This window comes from Carica papaya, chromosome 9 (genome assembly GCF_054855325.1).
Source record: "Carica papaya isolate Zhongbai chromosome 9, ASM5485532v1, whole genome shotgun sequence".
Classification (NCBI taxonomy): domain Eukaryota; kingdom Viridiplantae; phylum Streptophyta; class Magnoliopsida; order Brassicales; family Caricaceae; genus Carica; species Carica papaya.
In genome coordinates, this window is record NC_142317.1 from 967,332 (window position 1) to 985,290 (window position 17,959).

The 17,959-nt window shown below is 34.1% G+C and overlaps 2 protein-coding genes and 1 pseudogene across 4 annotated transcripts; 2 read left to right on the top strand and 1 right to left on the bottom strand.

Moving 5' to 3' along the window:
• The first annotated feature begins 38 nt into the window (after positions 1-38).
• On the top strand, positions 39-4,005 carry GLA1 (Folylpolyglutamate synthetase family protein). 2 transcript variants are annotated; one of them, XM_022053928.2, is made up of 10 exons: positions 40-382; positions 526-623; positions 749-899; positions 1,514-1,576; positions 1,758-1,919; positions 2,016-2,207; positions 2,362-2,461; positions 2,790-2,921; positions 3,026-3,157; positions 3,523-4,005. In XM_022053928.2, the coding sequence occupies exons 1-10, from the start codon at positions 92-94 to the stop codon at positions 3,852-3,854; spliced, it is 1,653 nt and encodes a 550-aa protein (XP_021909620.1). In that variant the 5' UTR covers positions 40-91; the 3' UTR covers positions 3,855-4,005. The 2 variants fall into 2 exon arrangements, with proteins under 2 accessions (XP_021909621.1, XP_021909620.1); XM_022053929.2 differs by lacking the exon at positions 749-899 and having other exon boundaries at positions 39-382; positions 1,514-1,592.
• Positions 4,006-9,623: 5,618 nt separating this feature from the next.
• Positions 9,624-12,593, top strand: SPCH (basic helix-loop-helix (bHLH) DNA-binding superfamily protein). Its single transcript, XM_022053823.2, has 3 exons — positions 9,624-10,661; positions 10,918-11,466; positions 12,295-12,593. Exons 1-3 carry the CDS (start codon positions 10,212-10,214, stop codon positions 12,358-12,360), a joined length of 1,065 nt encoding a protein of 354 aa, XP_021909515.1. The 5' UTR covers positions 9,624-10,211; the 3' UTR covers positions 12,361-12,593.
• Positions 12,594-12,736: 143 nt separating this feature from the next.
• Positions 12,737-16,377, bottom strand: LOC110823535 (uncharacterized; annotated as a pseudogene). Its single transcript, XR_015816374.1, has 6 exons — positions 16,198-16,377; positions 16,022-16,072; positions 14,663-14,783; positions 13,619-13,732; positions 13,279-13,525; positions 12,737-13,033 (listed from the first exon to the last, which is right to left on the bottom strand). The product of XR_015816374.1 is annotated as an uncharacterized LOC110823535 (transcript).
• Positions 16,378-17,959: the final 1,582 nt, after the last annotated feature.

Consider the following 17,959-nt stretch of genomic DNA (forward strand, 5'->3'; position numbering starts at 1 on the left):
CGAAACGACGCCGTTGCGCCATGCATGGCGGTTTTGAGGATCCATAAGATTTTCTCTCGTCTCTTTCCTGAGAAACAAACGGAAAGCCCAGATGAGAGCGCTAAAGCCACTGATTCAGCTCCCCAGAAATTTCAGCAACAAACCCTTTCTTTCTCCAGTCCATAGAGGAGATATCACGAGAATGTTAGTGTCGAAAAGGTGCATATCTACATACACGGAAGAACCGGATATGAGAGACTTTATGGAGTACATGGAATCCCTGAAGAACTACGAGAAATCCGGTGTGCCAAAGGGGGCGGGTACGGATTCCGACGAAGGGTTCGATCTGGGTCGGATGAGGCGCCTCATGGACCGTCTGGGCAACCCGCAGTCCAAGTTCAAGGTTTGTGCTTTCTTTGTTTGGTTGCCGAGAAAGTGCAGATAATTCTTCGGTTATATATAAGAAGCTTACCATTATTTGAGATTTAGATGTCGATTTTTAACTATCTTGGATTTAAAGAAAATCATTTTTGAATGAAATTATAGGCAGTGCATATTGCCGGGACAAAGGGAAAAGGATCTACTGCTGCTTTTGTTTCAAATATTCTTCGTGCAGAAGGGTATTCAGTTGGTTGTTATACTAGGTACTGTTGGATTTGATATATTCAAGCAAAATATTGAAAGATTTTATATATATATCTTCACTGTTCTTGTTTCTCTTTTTCTCTTATCGTTTTAGTGAAAACAAGCTTAATTTTTCTTTAAGCAGCCCACATATCCTGAGTATAAGGGAACGCATGTCATTAGGAAAATCCGGTCAGCCAGTGTCTGCAAAGGCATTGAATTGTCTTTTCCATGAGGTTAAACAGACTCTTGATCAGGCAATTGAAGATGAAAATGGTTGCCTGAGTCACTTTGAGGTACTATATAGTATTATATTGGAGTAGAAATATGCCTCTATATGATTGAACAACTTATTAGCTTCTTGGAATATCATATTAGGCTGTCCTAGTCTAGTTTGTTGGTTCTCTTGGTTTTCGTATCTTGGTTAAAGTATATTTTGGGTTTGTATTATATATAGGAAAAATTATTTGGTTAGTTGATCCACCATGTCTCTGGACTTGGTTTTTCATTTTAAGTTTTTGATTGAATGCCATGTTGCTCGGAGTCTCAAATTTTGATGCTGGTTTAGCATCTGGATAATACGAAGATGATCGGGAAGACTCTTGGAGTAGAAGTGTTGGTGTGTCAGTGTTCCCAAGCTCGACTCTTAGTCTTAGATTAGATCTATACCCAGACTGGACACCAGCATTGAAGTCGGAGTAATGTAGATTAAATCTATTTTCTCTTACTTGTTCCTCAGATTTTCTTATCAGAAACTTCATCTTGACAAATTCATGCTTGAAGAGAATTATCCTTAGTTTACTGGTTTGATCTTGAAATTTACATTATTATTTTGCTAAATATTTAATTTTATGCTATAAATCCCTCTTTTTTCTTTTGCTTTTCTTCATTTTGATGGAAAATTGTTCAGGTTCTTACAGCTATGGCGTTCACCTTATTTGCCAAAGAGAATGTTGACATTTCAGTTGTCGAGGTTATCCATCTTCACTGTAAAGAACTTTTTTTTTCTTAACTTCTATATTGTTTTAACTTTTGTTGTATAAGACCATGCATGTATACTAAGTTTACATATAAGTGTTTTGTGCTCAAGTGTTCTTTTCTTCACTAACTAAAGCTGGCAAAGGCTGTGTTAAGTCACATTTCCAATTGAACAGGCTGGGTTAGGAGGTTCGAGGGATGCTACGAATATTATTAGCCATACGGGACTAGCTGCATCTGTCATAACAACTATAGGTGAAGAGCACTTGGCAGCACTAGGTGGTTCGTTGAAAAGCATTGCATTGGCGAAGTCTGGAATCATCAAACAAGGTCGCCCAGTTAGGTGATTCTCCCCTCGAGTGGCGTGTAGTTGACCAATCAAATAGTTGTTCCTGATTCAACAATATTGACACTTATGTGATTTTGAATTTCAGTTGGTTCTAGGTGGGCCCTTTCTTCCCCATATTGAGGCTATTCTACGTGACAAAGCTTCGTCGATGTCTTCACCCGTCATATCTGCATCTGATACTGGAATCGGGAGTATAATGAAAGAAGTCATTGTTTACAAAGGTAGACCTTGCCAGTCTTGTGACATGAGGATTCAAGCAGAGGGCGACTTTAAGCTGGTATTTTCTCAAACATCATTTGAACAAAGGCTTTCATATTCTTGAGTATGCACTACATACTCTCAAGCACTATTACGAATTTGTTGGTCATGTTTAGGTATTCTTACCAATTCTCAAACTCTCTAGTACGTGTTAACAAATCTAATTCGTGCAGTTTACCGAGTTATTTGATGTAAACCTATCCATGCTTGGTCGTCATCAACTTCAGAATGCAGTAACTGCAGCATGTGTGGCACTCTGCCTCCGTGATCAAGGTGGGGGCTTAATTTTGTTTATAATCAGTTGAAGGATTCTTGTGAGATGTAGGCATGTATTGGAATTCTGTTTAGAGTTTTGGTTCTTGTTCGTTTATTTCTTTTCCCTGCTTCATGTTTTCCAGAACCTTAGCCTTTTTTTATTACCATGGAATGTCCCTTTTCTCTTCTGACAATCACGATAGTTCTCTCTAAGTGCTCCTTCATTAAGATTTGCTGCGAAATTTAGAATTTAAAGTTAGTCATATAAAACTCAAAATGAGAAGTACAGTGAATGGGTAGTATATTGAATCTTACCGTCTGTTTTGACCTTTATCGGATTCTTCAGGATGGAGATTGTCGGATGAATCAATTCGGGCTGGCTTAGAGAATACTTACTTGCTAGGGAGAAGCCAGTTTTTATCAGCCAAGGAAGCTGAGGCTTTAGGACTATCAGGAGCGACAGTACTGCTTGATGGAGGTTGATTTATGCCCTGTTTCCTTATTTCCTATGGTTTGGGAGTGGGTTGATTTATTGACCTTCTGAAATCTGAAGTGTTCTGATGGTTTCTGTATGTTTTTCAGCACACACGAAAGAATCTGCTAAAGCTTTGATGGACATGATACAAATGACATATCCAGACACACCATTGGCTCTTGTTGTAGCAATGGCTAATGATAAGGATCATTTGGGTTTTGCAAGAGAACTTCTTTCAGGTATACTCCGTAGGCATTTTTGTCATTTGTTTAGTCAATGATTGCTACTCTAGTTAAACCCGAAAATGAGCAAAAGACTTTGAGACTAGATGCGATATAGCTAGTCCTTCTCTCTATTTCTTCTTTTGGTTTCGTTGTTTTGTTCTCGGGGACACCTAATCAAGACAATATTTGGAAAATGGTAATGAAAATATTTGACTCAACCCAAAAAAAAAAAAGTAAAAAACTTTAGATGTTCTCTACAAATTGTTTCTGTTAAAATATATGCTAATCATATATGGTCTTGTATATAAATTTATACAAAACAAATTCCTAGAATTTCTCTTTAAGAGTGCATGTTAACTGGGACACTCGTGTTATTTCAGGCATGCAATTAGAAGCTGTCTACCTAACGGAAGCTGACATTGCTGGGGGCAAATCGCGAACAACTTCACCTTCCTTGTTACGAGATTGTTGGATCAGAGCCTCGAAAGAATTGGACATCAATATTCTTCATGACGAAATGGCTGAATACCAAGAATTATCCAAAGATCAACTTTCGCCCGCGATAATATTGGCTGCCGAAAACTCTCCCCTGTTTTCCATGAGAATGGTAAATCAGATTCTTAGAAAACGAACGGGAGATGGCTCGGGTATTATCGTAGTCACAGGTTCTCTGCATATAGTTTCTCTAGTATTAGCTTCTCTGCAGCTCTAATGCCTGGTTCTTACTCAAATCAACTCTTGTATTCAAGTTTGTGATCTCAAAGCTTAAGAAGTTCAGATTTTGTTTGTTTTAGTATTGCATATTTATGAAATAAGCAAAGTATAATATATATACTTCTATATAAAGTATTTATTTTCTTCCATGTAAATGTTCTTGATGGGTAGCTTTCATAAAACATTTGCCATTGAAATTCAAAATTTCTCATTAGTTTGATAGAGAGGGAGAGCACCATAACCAAGATTTTTGAGAGTTCATTGTCAAATTTATTTCAATTGAATCCTCATTTTATAATTAAATATTACCTACACTTGTGTGTGTATATATATATATATGTATATTTAAAAATCATTATAAAATTTAAACCAAATAATAATAATATAATTAATTTATTTGTATTTTTTTGGAGAGGTGTCCCATGAATGTGAAGCTTTGAGGATCCTTGAATTGGGCCCCCCTGCCTTTATTACAAAAATGAATGAAGTGTTTAATGCCTAAAATTTCTCTTGCGTTGGATTCTCCAGGTTAGGATAAGCTTCAAATAAAATATATTATTTAATTTTATAATTAACTGGGTTTTTCTTTTTTTTTTTTTTAAATAATTAATTACTGAGGTAAAAATCTGGGTTTTTTCTTAAAAAAATTCATTAATTACTGAGATAAAAGTCTGGGTTTTCTTTAAAAAAATTCATTAATTACTGAGGTAAAAATCTGGCTTTTTCTTAAAAAAATTCATTAATTACTGAGATAAAAAACTGGGTTTTTCTTTAAAAAAAAATAATAATTAATTACTGAGATAAAAATCTGGGTTTTTCTTAAAAAATTAATTAATTACTGAGGTAAAAATCTGGGTTTTTCTTACAAAAAATTCATTAATTACTGAGATAAAAATCTGGGTTTTTCTTTAAAAAAGTTCATTAATTACTGAGGTAAAAATATGGGTTTTTTAAATTTCACCAACCCACACTTTTCTGACAATTTTAATATAATATATATATATGTACTGTAAATAATAAATAATTTTGTAAAATATTATCAAAATTTTTTTAAAAAATTTCTACTGTTTGATTTTATTATTTTTTTAATTATTTTTCTAAGCTGTGTGGTATGAGAAAATAAATGAAACAAGCAAGTTGGGTTCTGTAACCCAATAACGTTTAAAGAGTCTCTTGGGTCCCATTACATATATTCGAAATCTTATATATATATATATATATGTATGTATGTATGTTAGTAGATTCACAAGCTATTAATCAGAGAAATCTCTACAGAAACATCTACATATATATAATGTATATACACACACACATATATATATATATATATCAATTTCATGATAAATCCTCTTTACCCATAATCTTTTTTCTTAATTTTTCTAATAAAGTTTACCTGTTCTAGAACTAGATACATGTGGGTATATATATTCACACAAAATATATATATATATATATATATGTGTGTGTGTGTGTGTGTGTGTGAATATATAGATATTTATTTCGAATTTTGAAGAAGGAAAACAAGAACCAAGGTGATTAATAATTTGTACAGTGTTTTGATGAGTCCTGTACTAGCTGTACTATACATACACACGTATATATATATATATATATGTATATACACTGCGTGGTAATTAATTAATTAACAAGCCCAAATTTAATTAAATTAGATTGGTACTTTATTTAATAAAATTTCCCATTTTGTTTAATTAATAAGTCATTAAATAATATTTAACTGACCAATTTTATCAATTAAAAATTTAAACTTTTTCTTTAATTAAAATCGTTATAAATGTTTAAATGAGATAAAAAAATTAATAGTTAATTTAATAATTATTTTTTTTTTAAAAATTAAATATGTAATTTCAAATTTTAATTTACAAAATTTTTATTGGACAATAATTAACTTACAAAATTTAAATATGTAATTATATGAGAAGATAGGAACACCACATCCGATATGGGACATGGAAATCTAAATTTTGCAATCAATTTGGTGGGTCACAAATCGAAGATCCGACATTCATCGGGTCACGACAGCATAATTCTCGATGCGTCTCCGATTAATTCGACCCCTGAGCCACTTGCTCGCCAGGCCGAAATGTATTACACTCGTCGGAGAGTATATATATATATATATGTATATATACGTATGTATATGTGTATATATATATGTAAAGAAAAAAAAGGAAAATGATGTTGCAAAAGTGGAGTAATGTCTTGCTCATATATTTCGTGGTGCTAGTAAATGATGTTTCAGATGGGGGGAGTGAAGTTGAGGAGGACCCAGATTATTAATTGATATTATTATTATTATTATTTATGTCAACTTTATATATATATATATATATGTATATATATATAATCTTTCGAGAATTCGTTTCTAAAATTTGTCTCTTATTCCGTTCTTTCTCTTCACATATAATGTGTAGGTGGCCATAAATGTCATGTAAAAAGTTGTATATTTATAACAAATATATCAAAATGTAATAACTATAAGATGCATGATACATATATACACACACACACACTGTATCAGATAAAATATATATATATATATATATCCGTTAATGGTGACAAAAAAAAGATTAATACTTTTCTGATATTTACTCGGATTTGATAAAATCCTGACAACATCGATCATGCCACATTTATATAATATATAATGGTGTGTGTGTGTGTGTGTTATATAGATACATATATATATTTTTATATAAGAGGGGCTAGGGTGGGGGGGGAAGTGGGAGAGCTGGTGGAGGATATAATTATATTCGTATTGCTTGAACGTTCCACCAATGTCGTTTCCTGCTACGTCTTCTACAAAATGAACTATTTAAACCCTAACCAGTTAAAACCTGCCTGCATAGGATTTCGAGTTAGGGTTTAAATCTGGACCCGAACAAAACCCAACCTTCCCACCTCTACTTGTCGGCTACATCACCATATGCATGCATCTCAGATTTATAATATCAAACCGAATCTTATTATATATATATATATATATATATATTGCTAAAGTTATAACACCACAGTTTTCATTTAACCAAGTTTGATTTGCTAAAATACATATTGGAGTTTATTTTTACCAAATTAAGAGAATGTTAGTTGGTCAAAGAAAGAGCAAGTATTGGTTCGTGTTGTGACTTTAATATATATATATATATATAGTTGTACACACATATGCATAATTATTAAAGAGAGATATATATATCACTAAAGTTAAAGAGTTAATTATCAAAAACTTAAAAACTGCATGCACGTAAGAATTAGTTGATAATACGCAAAACATTGATTTGGGTATGTATATACATGATGTGGGTATGTATGTGTGTGTATATATATGTATATACATGTGGGGAAGGGGTGGTTGGGGTGGGTAAATGTGAAAATTGATGGATGATATGGAAGAGTTGGATGCGTATGAGGAAGTAAATAAATTGGTAGGCTGCTGCTTCTGCTTTTAACTTAAATGAAACGCACTCCCATGCTGAATCGCAATTACTCCTCCTCCTTTTCTCCCTGCCACCATGACCCACCTCCCTCTCTCTCTCTCTCTCTATTAATAATCACTCGGTCTCTCTCTCTCTCTCTCTCTCTCTCTCTCTCTATATGTATACGTCTATCTGTGCGTATATGTGTGTGATTACAATTACGTTTCAATTGTCGTATCTAGAGAAATAATCACGATATAAATAATTGATTCTATACTTTTTTGAAAGCTAATAATTGATTCTGTACATATACATACTATATATATGCAAGTGTATATATTAAAACATGTGTGTGTATAGTCGTATGTACATATTTTAGAATATATGTATCGGCATTGGATGATCGGTAGCTAGGGCACGGAGATGCCGTGTCTGTCTTCATTGAAAACCCACCATCTTTATAACATGAAACTCATCATATATAAATACATATACATAACATGTATATAAAACATACTACAACTTGCAGGCTCAGCACTAATATTCACACTTACCCTCTTCCCTCTTCCCTCTTCCACCAATTATTTACGTTTCAAAACATGTACATATTCATATACATACACATATAGTAAAAATAAAAAAATATTACTAATTATATAGCGAGAGGTTTTATAGAACATATATAATTGTTACGAACTAATATATCATTCCCGATACCCATTATCGCATATTATTTTTATTTGGTTTTGAAAGAAAATTTGATATCATACTGTGCGCGATATATAGATGTACAGGTCGAAATGGTAGAACTTCAAAAAAATCTGAAAACTTTATATGTACGTATATACATATATGCTTTTGGCGGCCTCCTTCTGTATGTGTATATGTGTGCCATAGTGAGATATATATATATATATATATATGTACACACACACACACACACACATACAAACACACAAAGGGCAGTTACTATTTACTACATGGAGCAGCAGAGAATACCTTTTTCTTTTTTGGAACATTCTTTCGATCAGTTTGCATAAAAAGATTTCCAAATAATTACTTTTAACCGCAGCAGTAATTAATTCTTTTCCTTTGTTCTACTCAGTAATTATTAAGAGTTACTGCAACTCCTTCTCTCGTCAGAAAAAAATCTGATTAATCACCTAGAAATGTTGACACAATCATGACTTCCTCTGTAGATTAATTAATAATTAATAATTACTCACTCAGTCGTCGACTTAGAATACTTTTATATATATATATATATATTATATCGACATTAGCTTGTATCTATATATAAGTGTATATTTCCCGCTGTATATATTGGTTTTGTCTTTTTGATAAATATATACATATATATTTTAGGAAAACCCAAAAAATTCTTGATAATTATTTGTCTTTTAAATTACCTAATTCTATGTGTATATATATACATATGTGTGTGTGTTTGTATATGATTAGGAAAACCCAAAAAATTCTTGATAATTATTTGTCTTTTAAATTACCTAATTCTGTGCGTGTATACAATATATATATATACATATGTGGGTGTTTGTATATGATGAGGAAAACCCAAAAAATTCTTGATAGTTATTTGTCTTTTAAATTACCTAATTCTGTGTGTGCATACAGTGTGTGTATATATATATATATATATATATGTGGGTGTTTGTATATGATTTTTTTTTGAATTGAAGATGGAATTTCAAATTCAATTAAAATTGGGAGAAGACGACAAATTCAGCTGATCTTCTTCATTGATATCTGGGTATCTGGGGGAGATTGATGAACCCTAGCCCGTCCCCATACACAGGCCATGGAATCACTCACTCATCTGCGGACATGGTACAACATTCATACTAATAAATTTTAACCTAACCATCTACTCATGCAGTATAGAATATTTATTTGCGTATACCCTTAATTTCAATATGTATACGTTACACTGTATAATTAATGATATATAACAGGCTTATTCGAAGGTGGCTGCGTACACATATATAAAAGCAAAAACATTTATTAAGAAAGTTAATCAAGGATATTTCTTGCATGCATATATATAGATACATATGTATACATATGCCGATCGAAATAAATAAATAAATAATAGCAAGAGTAGAAAGAGAAAAGGTTGCATGCATGCATATGTACATGTATGTATGTATATATATATATATGTATATGTATGTAGCTATCCCCAGGCAGTAACTGTTGAAGAGACAAATGTGAAGCATATTCAATTAATATTGTAGTTCATTTTACTAACTTTATATACATATACATATACATATATACACGTATATATTATACATAATATACTTTTTCAATTTAGTTATTTGAAATGGACGACTTCTTGAATTTGAAACAATTCGATTTTAAGTCTCCCCACTTGTTTCGATTTTGTTTTAAAAAAAAATTTGATTCGTATATTTATAAACTCAACTACCTTTATAAACCTCCTCTTCAGCTTCCTCTTCTGTCTCCTTCCCAATTCCCCATGTGTAAATCTCCCTCTCTTCACAGCCTATCGTCTTTCTCTCACCATCTGGAGTTGTCATCTACAGTAACCCATATGCTCAACTTCTTCGTCTTCTTCTCCATTTTTCTTGGGATTCTGCACTGATCTGCTCTTCAACTCTCACTGATTCCCCGCAACTCACTCGTCTCTCCCACCAAAAAGAACACCCAGCTCAACTCACCTTTACCCCGATTGCGATAGTTTAGTCCCTTTCACGTATGTAATTTTATTTGTTTAATCTTTTTTCAAAATCGTTTTCTTGATCTTGACAATCTCTTGTCATTTATATCTATCTGGGCCTGCTTCATCTGTTCCCTCTTCTTCTTCTTCTTCTTCTTCTTCTTCTTCATCACTGAGTTAACTCAGTACTTTCTCTCTCTCACTGCGGTTTGGTCGGTTTTTAATAATGAGTCAGAGTTTATCAGATCTTTTTGACGACAACCGAGAATTCGGGGATGCTCTCAGCTTGGTAGGAGACGACTTGTTCGCTCTCCTTGAGAGTTTGGACAATGTTGCAGATTTTCCTCCGTTGACGCCGCTTGATGAAACCTCCGCTTCTGCTGGAGGTGGCGGCGCCGGTGAAGAGGCGACGACGAGGAGATTGGTCTCTCAGAAATCCACGTCGTCTACTACGTTAGTTCATGACTATCCAGAGACTGAGTTTGAACCCTGCTGCAACTCGCCTAAGAGCAAGCGAGCAAAGGTAGCGAGTTCCAGTCAGCAAGATCAAGAAGGTCGGAATCAAGATGAGCCACAGAGAATGTCCCATATCACGGTGGAAAGGAACCGGAGAAAGCAAATGAATGACCATTTATCGGTTTTGAGGTCCTTAATGCCTTGCTTCTACGTCAAAAGGGTACCCATCTCATATATATACATATATACATACACACACGCGCATACATATATTATATATATTTCAAGATTCATGGTACTTGATTACTTGATTTACCCATTTATGAACTGTTATACAAAGACAACAATTATAACATAACAGAACACACCGGATAAAACCCTAATTGATCTTTCATGTGCGAGAATGTATACACACACACACATATATATATATAGATATAGATGAACTGATTTTTATTTTTTGGTTATGGCTGAAGGGAGACCAAGCTTCCATCATAAGCGGAGTGATCGACTACATCAACGAATTACAGCAAGTTCTACAGTCCCTGGAAGCTAAGAAACAAAGAAAAGCTTACAGCGAAGTTCTAAGCCCTAGGGTTCCCGTCGTCTCCAGTCCCAGACCCTCACCACTAAGCCCTAGAAAGCCACCGCTGAGTCCCAGAATAAACCTCCCGATTAGCCCTAGAACTCCGCAGCCAAACAGCCCCTACAAACCACCCAGGTTGCACAACCAACCCTACTTGTCTTCTCCGACCGGCATGCAGCTCGACCCTTCTCCTTCTTCTTCTTCCACCTCCGGCTGCTCCGTCGACGGCGGCAAAGAGCTCGTCGCCAACTCCAAGTCAGCCTTGGCGGACGTCGAGGTTAAGTTCTCCGGTCCTAATTTGGTGTTGAAGACTGTTTCGGGTCGGATTCCGGGTCAGGCTGCGAAGATCATGGCGGCTCTGGAGGAACTGGCGCTTGAAATTCTTCATGTCAACATAAATACCGTTGATGAAACCATGCTTAATTCCTTCACCATTAAGGTACGCGACCCTTACCAGTTCTTAAATTATAAATCTATATATATATATATATATATATATAAGTTTGTACGAATATATATACATGCAAAAGCTCATTTTTTCTCCCTTGGTAATGATTAATTAATCGTAGCCAGAATGATTAAGCTAATTAATAATTATCATCATGCATATATACACGGATAGTATTCAAATAATCATATGAATATACAGGATATAAGTTCCCAGCTTTTGGCCATATAATATGTATAAATATGTATGTATACAGAAGAAAAACAGTATATAAATTATATTATATCTAATAAATTTCAAAATAAGGGATATATATATATGTACGTACAAATACAACTATATGTGTATATACGCGAGTTCATACAATTAGATGTATGCATGTTTAGTTTTCCTCGAAGGAGCACATTAATTACGTTCATTTTAATTTCTTCATTAATTATCCTGATACACACTGAACTTTTGTCCCTTGGTCTAACATTCAAATTATACTTTTTATAATAAAGTATTCGACTTTACTATAAAAATAATTATGTAAAATTAAGCTTATAATAATTTTTTCTTCGTATTATCTCTTGTCTGTCTGCTATAAGTTTACTGCATGTCCCCTTGGAAACCACGACCCTCTTCTATAAATAAAACTTTAATTAATTAATTAATTAAATCAATATATTAATATTAATAATTATTTTTAAAACTATCCAAACATGTCTTATGTATTTTATTTTATTTTTTTAAAATATTACGCATTAAATTATAACAAATGTTAAATTTTCGAGATTAATTTAATAATTTATTTTTTTATTTTTTTGGTGTTCGTAGATTGGAATTGAATGTCAACTCAGTGCTGAGGAACTCGCTCAACAAATCCAGAAAACATTCTGCTGAAATTAATTTTAATTAATTAATTAATAGTAATTAGAAGGCAGCCTGTCTTAATTCTCTTAATTAATGCTTAATTAATGTGATTTAATTAATAATAGAGAATGTGGAGGCATTTTTTTTAACATATTAATTAGTGTAATTTGTAGATCAGTCGAAACTACTGCATGTAACCCTTCTGCATCTATGAACAACTCTACTTCATTTTGCTATATTATTTATCCAGTTCTTTAACCTTATATGTAACTCTGTGTGTGTGTGTGTGTGTATATACCTATCTATATATATATATATATATTTGTCTTAGAATACTGAAATATCAACTTAAATTATTAAGTTTTAAAATGAATTTATTAATATTACTGGGTTTTACGGTGAAAAATTGAAACCAAAATAAATAAATTTATATAACATACGAAATCTGACACAGTAAAAAGTTAATTTGGCTGAAACATTTCTATCGTTCTTATCGTTTTGCACGATCAAATTTACAGTGTCATAATTTGACTTCAATTACCGTCTGTTGCAGTAATTGTTAGTTTCTTCAATGCACCATCAATGGTGCCCTGCAAAATCTCATGATTCCTCGTTCCTCATCATCTTCGTTCCTTTACATTCATATCTATGTTTAGTTATGGTTTGCTTATATTCGTATGCCCGTCCAGACATGCCGGGATATCTGCACTGATGAATGACAAATGGTAAAAGCAGAGTTAGTACTCCTGAATTCACACTTGAAGATACTGAAGGAAAACCCATTTACAAAGAGAAACTGATAAATCAATACAATTTTCATATAAGCTACATATATCAGTATAATAAAGAGTATAACAGTATAAGCAAACCATCTGCATATGGGTATGGATTAACAACTAATATATGAATTGATGTATATATCTACACTGAGAAAAAAATCATGCTAACCTATATGCTGCCGTGGATCTTTGAGGTACCTTCTCAAAGTGGTTCAAAACGTATATTATATACTCACACACATATATATATATATATCTTCAATGTTAGCGGTGAGCTACCATAGATAATCACTCTCAGATTTCCTCTACATGAAAAATATCCTGCAGCCTCTACTTTGTAATTTCCTCCCGATCTGCAATGATTGAAAGGGAGGGAGCCTCTGCTAAACTCATCTTTGATGTGCTGATAAAAAGAACTGCAAGTAAAGCAATTAATTTCTGATTAATCAACAGTGCAAAGATGAACTACAACCAACTGAGAGGAACCCGGAGGGAGGTGTAGTCGATACCATTGTTACCGCGAGTAAAAGCATCACTTTATTTATTTTTCAACTGCCCATTCGCATGTTCTTCTGTTTACTCCATTGCTATATTCATATACCCGTCCAGACATGCCAGGGTACCTGCACCGATGAGTGACAGATGGTAAAACCAGTTTTTGTATTCCCGAATTCACAATTGAAGATACTGAAGGAAAAACCATTTACAACCGTATAAGCAAAACCATCTGCGTATGGGTATTTGATAATCTATATTGAGTGAGATTAACCAAGAAATTAGGTGTTTAATATTACATCAAAATTCCTCATCAGAGATTAATATTGTTGTATTAACCAAGACTCGTGAGAAAACAACAGTTCACCGGTTAAAATTCACCACATTTTGTCATTGCGGTCCAGGAATCATATAACTGGGATTACACCTCAGAAAACTCCTATATAAAAAACCTATAACCATAATTCATAGTTTTTGTGCCAAAATTTTGATGCAGTGCATCACCAACAATACGAATTAGTGATCGTGAAATTAAGAACCATGATGTTTAAGATATGATTATAACTATACACATCCGCACAGCATTAATTTTGATCCTGAAAATGATTATGGTGATTTTCTCTCTACCTCCCTTGTGCATAAAAAAAGAGCAAGAAAAATCCTTTTGGCTTAGAGAAATTAATCAAATAAGCAAAGTACCATCATGCTTTGAAGAGTTAGTTCTACACATCTAAAAGGCAATAAAGCTTTCATAGTGATGCGAAGCTAAAAGCCATAGCAATTTTAATCACATCCGATGATCTGGGATTTATACCCTTGGATTTCAACATAAGCTCATGAACTACACATGTAATTACATTTAAACAACAGAGGCTAGAAAATCTGCAAAAAAGAAACAGCATTATTTTGAACTGTCAATCATCCTATGCATATAGGATGGGAAGTCTGAACTCGCAGAAAAATGACATTTAAAAAGGAAAAAAGAAAATTGGTGATGACCGACAGAGATATGAGATGTGAAGAACAAAACAAGACAAGAGAAACAGATAGAGACTAACCTCGATAATCAACACTAGAATTCAGTTTGACAACAACCGGTCTCCCACGAGTCAACTTGAGGAAGTCTGCGGGTGTCCTTGTAGTTGCTGACCCTTTCTCTCCAGCTCCACTCGTTTTTTTCTTTTTCACTTACAATTTGGATATACCTACTGTGAATTTGTTATCACCACTGACCTGTACAAAATGTGAACTTTATCTGCTTGGATCAGCCACAACTTTGTAATGAAAAAAGGAAAGCTAACTTTCTGCCACATACCAACAAAAATCATAAAAGGTAATCCCTAATTCCAATACAACCACACCCTCGTTTTAACCGGAGGAAGAAATTTTTTGAACTTATTGACAAAATTTCAGAACTCTCAATCAGTAATATCTTTGATAGTCTTCCGTGTGGGTTAACCAAAAATGAAAACTACAGCTAAGTGCATCTGTGTATGTACAAATTGTAACGGCACGTATACTATTCAAAGTTCATGGATATTCTTCAAAGTGCTTGCATCAAAAGAAATGTGTTGCAATTATTAAACTCCAGCCCCGTGAGGTTTTTCACTCTAGAGCTGGTGACATGGAGGAGAGACACTAAAGTTTTTATCAAATTATCTATAGTGACTAGTAAAAACTAAGTGGTATAACTTTCCTAGCTACTCTTGAGCTTGTATATTAACACCCGGGACTGGATACATAACAGCTTATAATCAAGGCTGTTCCGTGCTAAACTATGTAAACAATTGATTCCAATATGTTAGGGCTGTGTGTGTGTGTAACACAACTACATGCATCGAAGGAGAGAGAACTTCACCACCGCCAAAGCAGAGAACTAAGAATGGGTCAGATTAGTTTTAATTTAGAAAACATCAAAAAAAATATATGGTAAAACCTTCTAAAGACTTCGATTATAACATCTTCATATTTGGAAAATGGTTCAAACACAAGGAAAAAAGAATAGAAATTCCAAAAGAATCTGCACAGACCAGATTATGAAACAATAGTAAAGGGATGAAAATGGATTTTGATTTTCTTGAAAGCACAATTCTTTCTATAGAAAAGAATGGAAGCAAAAATAAATAAAACACCCTTCAGTAAAATAGCAAGAACAGTAAGTAACTTGTTCAAGGTGGATTGAAAATCTAATGTAAAAAAGTTCTTTCCTGTCTGATGCATAGCAGAGTCTGGATTGAAAATCAAATGTACAAAAGTTGTTTCCTATCTGGTGCATAGCAGAGTCGGGATTCTTATACAATTTAATAAATTACTAAAGATATAAAGTTGTTCGTAAAAAATTTGTACAAAAATTTACAAGCAGTTTACTGATGAAAATCGCCACTCAATCATAGAAACGATACTTCTCAATCACTCACCAAATCACTCAACATAGAGTTGACCACATGATAAATCTCTTGTATTGATAACTGAATCAGAAGAAATTCCCAATTCCAAATATCATTCAACGCAAGATTAAATTGAAAGGAAAACCAAAATGCCAGAAACTCTCTAAGTAAGAATCGCTCAACCCTAGGTAATGAATACATCGTACCTGAAGATTCAGAACAAGAGAAGGAATAGCGGTCGGATCAGTGACAACGCGACCGAGGTTTGGACTTGGTGGCGGAGCTGAAGGGGATGTGTACTGGTTGAGTTGCGGAGTAGCAGAGCATGAGCGGCGAAATTTATCTGGCCTTGGCCAAATAATCAGGTATCGTGGCCTGATTGTCATGCGATCAGTCTATGCCAAGGCCTGGTTGCACGACCATCACTTGTTGCAACACCACCAAACCATGGAGTTGGAGCAGGTGGTCGTGGGACAAAGGTCTGTCAATCAGCTGTGTGATTTTGAGGGATAGGAAATCTCACTTTTGTTTGAATTCGAAGAGAGGAGAAACCGACAATGGAACTGGGGATAAGATTGATGAAACAGAGAGACTGGGGAGAGGAGAGAGTACAATGCCTGATAGATTCAGGTACTTGACTAAAGAAGCAACTGATCCTCCCGTGAGGTGGCCTGGGTTTGTGGGTAATTTTTTTTTTTCTATTTTAATCTTAAATAAAAATAAAAAATTTAAATTACTTACATGTTAATCAATTAATAAAAAAGAAAATTATACATATACCTACAAACCCTTAACTTAAAACTCATCTCTGCAATTTTTTCTTTTGATCTCCTCCCATGAGAGGCTAGGAGATAGCGGAGGTTGTTAAAGTCCCTCGTTTGGGTTCTTCTTTGTAGGACTCCCTCTTCCTCCTCCTCTATCCCCATAGCCACTCGTGCAAAATATTACCATCTGTCCTCTCTATTATACCTTGTAGCTTTTTCTTTTGGATCTGCTCCCATGAGAGGCTAGGAGACCAAAGGAAGAAGAGAAAGAAGAGTTCTGCTAAAGTTCTATCGTTTGGTCTCTTCTTTTGTGGGACTCTCTTTCTCTCCCCTTCCTTGTCCCCATAGCCACTCATGAAAAATATAGATTCACATCATCGCTCTCATGTTTCTCCAAAAAGGAACAACGTGATAGGACCAAGAACGTGTAAAACTGGTTTTTGGTTGCTGTCAAAGCAGAAGAATAAAGGACAGATACATTTGCAGTTGAGTAGGAGAAAGGTTAAGAAATCTTTATGGAATCTTGCTTCAATCTTTCTTTGCCTTGCTTTTCTTTGATCTATGTTCTCATCAAGTCCCTCGTTTAGGTTCTTCTTTGTAGGACTACCTCCTCCTCCTCCTCCTCCTCCTCCCCTGTCCCCGTAGCCACTCATGCCAAATATTACCATCTATCCTCTCTATTATACCTTGTAGTTTTTTCTTTGGATCTGCTCCCATGAGAGGCTAGGAGACCGGGGAGGAGGGAAAGGGGAGCTCTGCTAAAGATCCATCGTTTGGTCTCTTCTTTTGTAGGACTCTCTTTCTCTCCCCCCTTGTCCCCATAGCCACTCATGCAAAATATAGATTCACATCATCGCTCTCATGCTTCTCCAAATATTACACGTTGATTTTTAATATTTAAATATATATATATATGTCCTGTAATCAAGTAATTTATACTTTAATTAAATGCATATTTGCATGTATAAATTGTTGTATACGTGTGCATTGCATGTAGAAAATTTAAGCAATGGAAATGTTGAATTTGTATAAGTTGCAAACTGTAAATTGAGAAGAAACTTGAAAAGAAAATCTCTGAACTCTTAAGCGTCCAATAATTGAAGAAAAAGCTTGTCTGATTATAATTATTCTTGATTAAGAAAAACATATTCTTAACAATTAGTCTTCTTCCTGTAATAATCGTTCTTAAATATTCTTAACAGTT

Excerpts from the sequence above, each read along its gene's own strand:
- GLA1 (XM_022053928.2), top strand. The coding sequence starts at position 92 with ATGAGAGCGCTAAAGCCACTGATTCAGCTCCCCAGAAATTTCAGCAAC. Across the intron at positions 900-1,513 it reads GTTGCCTGAGTCACTTTGAG|GTTCTTACAGCTATGGCGTT; the intron begins GTACTATATAGT and ends AAAATTGTTCAG. Across the intron at positions 3,158-3,522 it reads TGCAAGAGAACTTCTTTCAG|GCATGCAATTAGAAGCTGTC; the intron begins GTATACTCCGTA and ends GTGTTATTTCAG.
- SPCH (XM_022053823.2), top strand. The coding sequence starts at position 10,212 with ATGAGTCAGAGTTTATCAGATCTTTTTGACGACAACCGAGAATTCGGG. Across the intron at positions 10,662-10,917 it reads CTTGCTTCTACGTCAAAAGG|GGAGACCAAGCTTCCATCAT; the intron begins GTACCCATCTCA and ends TTATGGCTGAAG. Across the intron at positions 11,467-12,294 it reads TTAATTCCTTCACCATTAAG|ATTGGAATTGAATGTCAACT; the intron begins GTACGCGACCCT and ends TGGTGTTCGTAG.